General features: G+C 35.3%; 1 protein-coding gene across 3 annotated transcripts in view; it reads right to left on the bottom strand.

The window, feature by feature from the left end:
* Positions 1 to 4,318: 4,318 nt before the first annotated feature.
* The window catches only part of LOC131054363 (uncharacterized), a 34,182-nt gene continuing 27,142 nt past the window's right edge, over positions 4,319 to 11,358 (bottom strand). For all 3 annotated transcript variants that reach the window (XM_057988861.2, XM_057988862.2, XM_057988864.2), the window contains exon 3: positions 4,319 to 5,112. In XM_057988861.2, the coding sequence (XP_057844844.2) occupies positions 4,684 to 5,112 (429 nt within the window). In that variant the 3' untranslated portion in view covers positions 4,319 to 4,683. The remainder of the gene's footprint in view (positions 5,113 to 11,358) is intronic.

Genomic DNA, 11,358 nt, shown 5'->3' with positions numbered 1-11,358 from the left:
TTGTTCTTTTTCAAAAGAGAGGGTACATTATCTAATCGTAATTGAAGACTTTGAGAAAATCAGTTTATTTGAACTAGCTCTTTTGGGCTTCTCCAAAAAGTGGAAATATCTGACTAATACACAGGTTACAAAATCTTTGTTATGGAATCCATATCTAGCATTGGAATGGATCTTTCCCGCTACGATAATTTGACCCTTTCAGCATGGTGGAGTTTGGAAACTTGGAAGTTTCTGGCTATCTCACTAGTTGCAAAATCAGTTATGGAAGCCAATTATAGCTTTAAAATTATGTCCAACTACAGACATTAAAGAACAGGCAGGTCATTTTCAGTTTTATACAATGTTTGTTCTGAACTCAATGCCCTGCTTATTTGTTCTTAGAGCCAAATTACTTTCTTCACCTTTTCTAGAGCACCGCACGTTAAGCTGCTCAGCCATCCCTTGCTGTTAAGGTCCTTACAAAAATACCTATCAGATTTAACACTGCTATGAGATAACTGAAACGTAAAGGAATAGAAACGTCTTGCTGACATCAAACAGGCATGGGAAAAGCACCAAAAATCTATGCATGAATTTTCTTGTAGAAGCATGGAGAGCCTGACCAATGTGGGGCTTGGGGTTTGAACCAGGGCTGCTTCTTGGTTATTTCTCTGCCTTGGGATTACGCTATGACGTGTGTTGAACATGAAGGAAGAGGCATCACTGCTCAACAAAGGATTGGTTGATTTCTGCTACCAGAACAAGACTCTCTCCATAATCTATTTTATGAATCATCGATTCATGCAGTTTGATTTGAACTCCGAAATTGTTTGTGCAATAGTTTGCTAGTTAGTTTCTCAAGGAATGATTTAGTCTAGGTCGAACTTAAATGATTTATTGGAGTGATGCAATGTCTAGCCATTAAGACATAGAAATCTTGGATAGTAGTAAATAATTGATATTAATTGAAATCGGCGTAAGTACAAGATTACCTACAACATTTCCAAATTCTGTCATTAATTGACAATCGATATCAAAAGAGAGGATATTGTATGGAACATGGTGGTAGTTCATCTTCTGTCGTTAAAGATTGAGAAGACTAATATTGGTCAAATGTTTGAAACGTGGGTAAGAAAAAAATTGACCAATATATGAGATAATTGGGAAAACAATTCGATTGTGGACTTCTATAATGAGGTCTCACCTGGTGGTGACCTAAATAAACCATATTGTGATTGTTTTAAGACATTAACTCTAAAGGAAGTTTAACAATAAAACATCCTAAATTGGATTCGATTTACCATTTTGCATTATATGAGAGGTCGATGTGATGTTTCCAAAATACTATAGATGCTGTTAACTGTAACAGCAAGGGTAACAGGCAAGTGTTGTAAATTCTTTGCCAAGTAATGAATGTAGAGTTGTATCATGTACATTATGGGTTCAGCTAAATCATATTATTGCTTGATCCAGTCAATCTTGCTGCTATGCCTATTCATAAGATTAGAATGCATCAGTAGAATTATTTAAATAAATTGTATTATATGTATATCTAAAAAAGTTTCAAGTCTCCTCGCAAAAAAATGAGGGAAACATGGAGTGTAAAGGAATCTTAAAACTGTAAAAACCTTAAATAGTCTTGAAACTTTGTTCAAATAGCAACCCTTTCTCTTCAAAGAAAGGAATTGTTGCCAACTGTAAAAACCTTAAATAGTCTTGAAACTTTGTTCAGAAACAACTGTTCATGCGTGTTTGAGATTCTTGTAAAACGATTTCTGGGTTTTGTTCTTTGCCATCTCACTCTTCCAGAATATTTTTAAATTTTAAGTTTGACCAACGTATGTGAAGATATGACCAAATTAACGCCCTGAAATTTTAAGTTTGGATAAGGTATGTGAAAGAGATGATCATTTTAACGCTATCCCATCTGCTGCAAACTGCAGAATAAATGCTGTGAATTGATTTGTATGGATTATGTAAATTTAATGATGATTATCATCATTTATGAGTTTATAATGATGAATAAGGTTAATGAATTTATTTGTCAACCTTTCATTAGAGCCCATGGAATTAATAATGAGGAAATAAAACCCTTGGTTTCTATAACACCTAGTAGCGAATGCATATAGGGAACATATGGGATATGGAATAGCCTTTGGCGTACCATTCAGTATATGTTATTACCTTAGAAATTAGATTATTGAACTAATGTCAGAATGGAATTTATCTTTTGGACATTGTTTTATCTATCCTATAAATTGTCCAAATATCATTGTGATATGATTGGGACATTATATGTTTTCATCATTGATTCACACCCATGAGTGCATTGCTTGGATTGGTTTATATTCTGCTTCACATAAATGTATTAATGGATGAGTGCATTAGATATATGCTGCATGGACATATAGCCTTATAGGTGTGCTAGCTCAACATGATCCATTTAGTACCTTAGATTCTATCGTGCAAGTATGGGGCCTAGTTCAACAGTGATTCACTTAGTACACTTAATACCTTGGATCCCATAATGCAAGTTGGCCCCATACCACTAGATCTTTGGTGATGGGTCAGGTTTGGAGTAGCACAGGGCTCGATGATGCTCTCTATCTCTTTCTCTCTCTTTTCCTTCAAGTTATGAAGGAAGAAGTATTAATGTATTTTCCTACCATGTGAGCTACAAATTGATAGAGTGGAATACTCTCGTAGACTGCTTAGTTTTCTCTTGCAGACTTTTTTTTTATTCTTGATGTATGTATGTTATTACATGTAACAAATATTTACATTTTTTTTAAAGTGTGTTGTATGGACATGTACAAACTGCAATGATAGTTAGAATCATTTATATATGTTTGAGAAGTAAAAATTTAAGTAAAATGCTTGACTCTTCCTAGACTAGATCTACATTATCGTCATGTTTTTTCACTAATTTGCATACTTATTAGTGATTAATCGGGTAGATGTTACAAAAGGAAACTAATACTCTTCTTTTTGGTTGTTCTATTAATGCTCACTTTTCTTTGTATACTAAAGCAATGATTTTCTCTAGTATGCTTATGCAAATTTTGGTGCAAGCTAGTAAAGTTGCTCATCTTCAAGAGCTACTAGACCACTGGGAGAATGATCTTGCATTGTTGTCAAAGTTATACTAGATCCCTCCTCTCCTCCTTGAGGGTGTCAATGTGGGTGTAGCCAACCTACGTGATAGCTGATCCAGTTCTTGTGGTTCCCATGGCTCTTAATCTCCAGTTTTCAAAGACAATGTTGTCCATGGGGGATGGTCCTAGCCTTCCAAGCCACCTTCTGCCTCTTCTCATGGGTGTGGTAGTGCTCTTGGCTAGCTTGACTCAAGAAAATTTCCCCACCTAAAGTTGGCAATTTCTTCAATCCATGCTCAGCAACCCTTGGGTAACCATCCTAAAGAAGAAGATGTTCTCATCAATTAGGAGTTGATGGATGATTCTATCTCCAGAGATGTTTTGTGAAATCCTGATGATAATATCTAACCATCCTAAAGAAGAAGATGCTCTCATCAATTAGGAGTTGATGGATGATTCTATCTCCAGCGATGTTTTGGGAAATCCTGATGATAAGTATCCTCCACCTTTTGGCTTTGCTTTAGCTGCTTAGACTTTGTTGGATTTGGCCCCATTTATATGCATTCATCTCTGTTCATTCCATTAAGGATCAACTGAAATAATGTAAAATTTCAAGGAGATATATAAGTAGCATGTCAAGCCCATAAAATATTCTCGAACTATTTTAAAGACAATTTTCTCCAGGTGAGCCTCCTTCCCATTACAAACTTTACAGTCTTCCTTATTATTGTAGAAAAATACTTATGCTGGTAAAGATCAATTGACGTGTTGGCACACCATCCTAGTTTTGAACCTTTTGGAAGGGAATCTTATCTTAAAGGTCAGTAGACAAACTCAGAAAGAAAATAAAATCCTTGCTACAAAATACCATGAAATGTATGAATATTCTATTGCTACAAAATATATGAATAGACAGAGAATTTTTTTTTTAAAAGTTTGTCGTCACACTCCCATTCTAAATATGTTGATTGAAGCTAGCATAATTTGCAGTCTTGGCAGTTGGATATCAGTTTCTTATTCGTAGTCTCACCAAGTGTTTGTTATCAAATACAGATGTTCATTATTGCAGTAGAAGTAATTTTGCACATACATGTAAGATGAAGAGCTCTTAGTTGTATTGAACTTAAAACATCCTGATACTAAAGGCATATATTCTCGCAACCATCACCAACGTTTGACATTTTACTAAATTAATACTGGCCAGTAATAGCTTCTTCTGAATCAAATTATGGCCAACTCAAATCTTGAATGTTCGTATGATACTATTGATAGAGTTTACACAATCTCAATAAACACTTAGAGCTCATCAAAATTGCAAAAACCAAATTATACCAGGAAGAGAGCTTCCTGTTAATTATTAGAACCAGCATTGAGCCCATTCTGATTAATACAATTATTTGGGGCGAATAATAGTTTAATGATCTGAAAAATGCAACAGTGCTCTACAAATCACTGAATCCGTGTGAAAGGTGGCTTAACCTACCACTGAGGTATTTAGGTATTATCGGCAGCTCCATAAAACCAAGATCCTTGAACTGGTTTGCCGCATTTTTTCGAAGAGGCCATGAGGTCATTAAATCTCAAATATAAGTCTACATCCGAATCAAACTCAAATGAGATGGTCATCAGTATTTGCATGATCACAAGGACATGTAACAGGAATAAATTCCTTGCTCAAACCATTGTCTGTCAAATGATTAGTCCTGTTCTTAAACTTATGCAGGACATCTGCTGTCCAGCTTGCTAAAAAAGTTTCATTGTGGCCAACGCGCAAATCTTTATAAAAAGCGAAGCAATGAGAACTTCCTTTCTCGGGGTTTGGGCATGCCGGTCCCTCATTGTCTCGCCATATTCCCTCATGCTTCATTCCTGACCAACTTGCGAGCCATTGAAACACATATTGTCCATTTCCTGCAAGTTCCAACCATCCTTTCGGGAACATTTCCATCACACTGCTGTTTTTGTCCATGAAGATCATGTCAGTCAACTGAGCTCCATGAACAGTTACCAGAATATCTGTCATACTCATTACACTGATCTGCAAGTAAACAGTTTTCCAACCACTTTGGTCAGGTTTACACTGTATACATATAGGTGCAAGAATGGGTTCCTCTTGTTTGAAAATATATTATACATGTTATTTTCTTTGTTATGTTTACCCATTAATACAAAAGTGAATACCAATCAGACAATAAAATATTAATAATGCTTCTCAAAGACAAACGCTATCCATCTATTCTAAACAGTCATAAGAATAAATGCTTAATTAGTTTAGCGTACAAAATTCCATAACAAAATCTATCTAGGTGAACCTTTCTAGATGATCTTGATCTTATACTAGAGTTTTGTTTTCTAGAGCTATTTCATTGGGCAATGTTAATACATGGAAGACTTTATTACTGTGGAGATTCATGTCACGAAGAAGCAGAGAAAAGTTTAGAGTCCATAGTAGCAAAACATTTCAATATATCCCAGTCTCCAATCCAGATCTGAATTGGATTGCCATTTTTTTTTCCTCTATTTGCCTCAGAACAATTTCTGAGGCTACCAGCTTTTTCTTCTAATACCAGTTTAATTGTAAACAAACTCTCGTTTTTTTATTCAGTTTCTTCATTTTTCGTGTAAAATACTCATTTCTTGAGTTTTCTTTCAAAATACTTTTGGCATTTACTGCAGATTTTTATTGGATCGCTTGATTGAACTATGAACAGGATTCAAAAGAAAGATTGGAGATACTATATATAAGTACCCACCTAAAATGCAAACCGTTTACTCTATTCATCTATAAGATGAAGTCCATTATGAACCCACTTGTAAGAAGTCACTATCAAAATTGTCAAATTGTACTCTAAACAAAAGACTTATGTATTATCAAGCTATTTTGACAAACAGTGCGGAGGTTTACACCAGAGAAATGGGCCGAGTTTGGGCGATTCCCAAGTCGAGTGAGGGTCGCTGAGTCTACTGGGCTCGGACGAGTTTGGCCCCAAAAATCACCCAAAATTGCCATCTTCCAAACTCGCCTAAAATCACCGAGTTTGAAAGCCAGGACTCGCCAAACTCGGCCGGCGTAAGGCAACTTAAAGACACAAAAAAAAAAACATGTTTTAAAATGTTTTTAACTTCTTTTTTTTTGTTTATATTTTGCTTTGCCCCTAAAAGTGAACTTCATTTCATTCATTTGGCAAAATAGGAGGAGAAAAGTGAGTTGTGAGGAGAAACAATAGAAAAATAACACCCGACGCCTTTATCAAATAATAATAAGTCTTTTGGCCTCGCAGGCTGCTGCCCCTCGACCCCGCCTTGTATCGCGGCAGGGAGCGCACCAGGGGCGCTGCCCCTTGACCCCAACTTGGGGGCACTGCCCCCAAACCCCCGTCATAAAATTAGGAGGGAAACAGCATCGATAAAAGTAGGAAAATTTTTACCTCGGAGTCTGATTAGGCTCCATATAATAACATATATTTTCATTTGGTGCATCAAGAGTTGGAAAGGAAGAGCTTGCATCTCATTTGATCATATGATGACATGGATTTTTTATTCCACGAGTTTTGTAATATTGTATACATTTGACAATATTTATATATCTATGTTTGTTATTTCATTCAGCTACAATTTGCATTTATGCTTATGTGATTGATATATACTTGTGTATGTAATCAAATTAGCTTCTATTTGATGATGTTATTGTGTCTTTAAGGTGTATTTAATAAAGGGTGCATGAAACAAGTTTTAAATCCTTAAAAATCTCTCAATTTCTTGAGTTTTTCACTTTGTAGAGTCTAGCTGAGTTTCGACTCCGAGTCCCGATACGAGTAAGCCATGCCGAGTTGGGTCCGAGTCCCGAGTCCTGTTTCTTTGGTTTACACCATTCATTATTTTTCTCTGGCGTCACTTGTATCGAGCACATAAAGTTTTCAGATAGCAATTGTTGTGAGCAACTGATGTCCTATGGAAGATTCTTCAAGGTTACAGCATAAAATTGTTGTGGTACGGTTGCCAAATGAAATGATGGATATATTTTGGACTACTCCAAGAACAACTTTCTAGTTTTTGACAAATTCAAAGCAGTTGCTTCTAAAAATAAGGAAGCTTGTTAATTAAAAGTAAATATTACTTCCAAGATTGGATACTGTAGTCACATAAATCTGTCCACTTAATTAAATGAATACTTAGTATTTATTTGATTATTTAACCATCAATTAATAATTAATTAAATTAATATTTAATTAATTCATCTTAACCCTATTCTCCTATTAATTAAATAAATTATTCAATTTATTTGATTTAATTCACTTAAACCAAATTCAGACCATTAATTAAATAAATAAATCATATTTATTTAATTAAATGTTCTCTCACATTTAAATAAATTAATATTTATTTAAATCCCCCAAAATCCCACCTCTCACATTTAAATAAATAAATCATTTATTTAAATCACCTTTATCCTCCACCCACTTGCATTTTCCTACAAAAGCAAGTTGCACAATTATTTTAAATAAATAATTTATTTAAATCACCTTTATCCTCACCCACTTGAAACCTTTAATGGTTTCCCTTAAAGTATTCAAACTTGATGGCTTTAAAGTCTTCAAACTTGATGGCTTCCTTCTATAATCTTCTTAAGACTTTAATGGTTTTCCTTAAAGTCTTCAAGCCTTTAATGGTTTCCCTCAAAGTCTTCAAGCATTTTAAATGCTTTATCTTCTTTTTCTCATTTAAATAAATTAATATTTATTTAAATATTTATCCAAATTCAACTTACACCATTTAATTGAAATAAATGATTTTATTTTAATTGAAAATACCAAAATTTCTCCCACTTGCATTTTCCTACAAAATCCACTTGTATGCCTAAACCCCTTCTAGATTCTTCTAAACCCTTCCTAATTAGCCTAAATCCATCCCTTAAATATTGTCACATTCCTAAGCAAATTGGAGTCACTTCTCAAAGACTCCAAAGTCTTTGAAAAGCAATTAATGCTTTGTGTGTTCAACAAATTAACCCTCAAAGTCTTGGATAACCTTTGAAAGCTTCCAACCTTCAACCACTAAATGGCTCAAAGTCTTTGATAACCATTGAAGGCTTTCAACCTTCAACCTCTACCCAACCCAAAGGTCTCATCAGGCCATTAATGCTTTGACCATGATTATCTCTTAAACATTTGCACAAAGGTTTATCCTTGGATTAACTCTTAATCCAGTGGGTAATCTTAATTTAGACTTGACCCTTACCTTCTAGATAACCATGAGGTCTTCTCAGGCCTTTAATGCCTCCAACCTCTTCTCTCAACCCAATCCTATGTTGACACTTGTCACCATTTTATTGGTGCCAATTGTGCACATGGATCCCCAACTTTCAAACTTGGCCCTTGATTAAACCATTCAATCTTAACCCTTCATTTCCCCATTTCTTCTATAAATAGAACCCTTCTCCTCAAGCAAAAGGGGAAGCATTTAGAGTATTGTTGTTATACTGGCATTAGCATAGAGCTTTTTCATAGCATCACTATCTACTCTTGCATAGTATTTGCTTATCATATTCAACCATCTTGAATCTCCATATGGCATCCATGGCTAGTGCTAAAAGTTGAGAGCTACACTCATTTGGGACTTGGAGAGGAGAGGAACAAGGGAGGAGCAACTATGAGCATCTTGATTAGCTATTTCATTCTATGTTTATATGCTTTCTATTTCATGCTTAATATCTCTCTTGATATGCCTGTTTAGGATAATCTTTTGTTGCTAACACTAACGTTTGTTTCTTGTGCTCTTGTGTGTGTTGCCATCAAACAGATTTTCTAATCCTTTTTGCAGAGCATCATTTGGTGAACCCGACGTGAATCCAAACACCAAAAAGATCATTTTTTTTTTAACCAATAACATGTTTGAATGTTGAAAATGTCACACAGGTTGCGATTTTGACACTGTTTTGGTGCGTTTGGCATTATTTTGGCGCTATTCCCCCTGTTTCAGTGCTTTTCCCTTCTCTGTCTTTCCCTTTCTTTTAATACGTTTGTGTTAAATAGTGCCTCTGTTCAAACGCAGACTAGCGCTATTGTAACAAAACGTTGTACAAATCACCTTGTAACCAAAAATAAAAATAAAAAATTTAGGCTTGTAGAAGCCCACCAAATAGGCAGATTTTACTAACTATTTTTCTCTTTGGTGCAGATTTAAATTAGATTAAAGAGTAGATTTATATTTTTTACTAACTTGTTTTTGAAGTTGGTTTTAAAAATGAATTCACTTTTTATTTTGGTTTAAAATTAACTTCACATTTCAAATTTGGGCTTTTGAAAAAGAATCACACATTTGTTTGGGGCTCTTAAAAAGAATTTCATTGTTCAAAGGTAAAAAGAACCACAAACTTATACAAAAACAACTTTATTTTTTTTTTGCAAGTTAGGAAACAAACTTCGTTTTGGTGCTTAAAATCAACAAGGCAAATTTTATTTCTTGCATCAAGATAAAACTCACAATCCACACTTCCATTTTTGGTGCAAATAAAATTCACAATCAACTTGTCTCATTTTTAAAGCAATCTTACTTCATGCAAACGTGTTTTTCATTAAGTTGACCAGGATTTTCAAATTCTAGTTTACTCAAACAATTGCCTTTGAAAATTAAAAAGAACACCATGATTGTTGGAGCAACATCTCCAAATAGTTAGATCACATTGCAATGATAGATTAAAAAGAACAGGTGTTTTTCGTGCTTGGCACACTTGTGCAAAGAGTTGGTCGAGTGGTCCTACTTCTAACACACACTATCCTCTCCCTTGGCTTTCGTGGTCCTAGGTGCAAGAGAAAAGTGTTAGTAACACTCACATTTTATCTTTTTAAGAGAGGCCTGCCAAGGGATCGATACTCTTGGGAACGACCTCGAGCGGTAAATCCTTCGAGCCGCTATAGAAATCAGGTGAGAGCGAAAGCTGTAGCCTTGGGTATAGCTGTTCCTACAGTGTAACTGGCCGAAAGGACAAATGGGCCCCACCACCAGTTACAAGGCTCTTAAGTGAGTCACTGCAGAATGAACTTATGTCCAAAGCCATCGAACATGACTAAACACCTTTAAGTAGTAGCCCACCTGTTCTATTGATTGAGGATATTTGAGGTATAATTTAGTGCAAGAGCATAGATGGTTTTGCTCCCAAGATACTCACCATACATATTTCCTTGAGTAGAAACATAGCTTTTTGAAAAGTCACTTGTGGCTTGATAAAAGTGGTGACTCCCCCATCATAGGGATCATCTATTTGTTATGCTCGTGCAAGACTTAGTATATCACATCCTTACCTGCCATGGCGGGATTCATAAGGTATGTAGTACCAAAGTCGAAGAAATATCAAGATGTGGGCTAAATTTATCACAACTGGCCATTTGACCTTAGGGATAAAAAGTGTTTGAAGTGTGTTCGTTTTACAGACCTAGTGCGAATTGAGCCGACTTCAGGCTTTGGAAATACACCTTAAAATAAATCTAAAGGAAGGGTCAAAAACAAGTCCAAGGATTGGGTTGATCTAGACCCATACTCATTTGTGCCTTTGAGGCTACAATCTTGTGTTTGTGTGCTTGCTTTGTTTTCTTGTCAAAGAAAAATCAGAAAATCAATCCCAAAAACAAAGTATTCATCCAACATCTGTCAACACAACCAAAAATACCAAAAACAAAGTGCAAACAAACAAAGAGTCAAAAATTTATGACCATTCTTCACATCTTGCGAAAGAAGAAGTGTCATCAGAGTATTACCTTGAAAAGAAGACCATTAAGCTCAAAGGCTTTGATCAAAAGGAGGAAATTCTTCTATCTCAATAGACAAATCTTTGTCTCACATAGAGTCTTTCTACATCGCATGCGTCTCTATCTTCAAGGTAAAACAAACGAGTTTGATTCCGAATCATTGAACCGCAGAGCTTTTATGCAATATAGAGCTCTGAGTTATCACAAAAATCAAGGAGGAAAGATTAATCCCAACTTCTTCCCAAACATCTGTATCACCTACAACACAGCTCGAGAAATGCCACCAACGCCTGAAAGGGAAGAAGTAGAGTTTGTTCCATTTGTAACACAAAGTTTTTATTAAAGTTGAAAACAAAACATCCATCATCTCATTCATACATCATTATTCCATCATCAATTCATCCCAAAACTCTCAAAACATTAAGAGGTTCTTGTCCCAAGATTCCTTTTTTAGATATTGCTTGAAATCAAACACATCACATCACTTTTAGATTGTTTCTACATCTAGGATAAGCTCATCCTAAGAGACACATCTACGC

The sequence above is a fragment of the Cryptomeria japonica genome, chromosome 3 (genome assembly GCF_030272615.1).
Source record: "Cryptomeria japonica chromosome 3, Sugi_1.0, whole genome shotgun sequence".
NCBI classification, from domain to species: domain Eukaryota; kingdom Viridiplantae; phylum Streptophyta; class Pinopsida; order Cupressales; family Cupressaceae; genus Cryptomeria; species Cryptomeria japonica.
The sequence above is the reverse complement of the archived record's forward strand: the minus strand, read 5'-3'. Positions and strand labels throughout refer to the sequence as shown.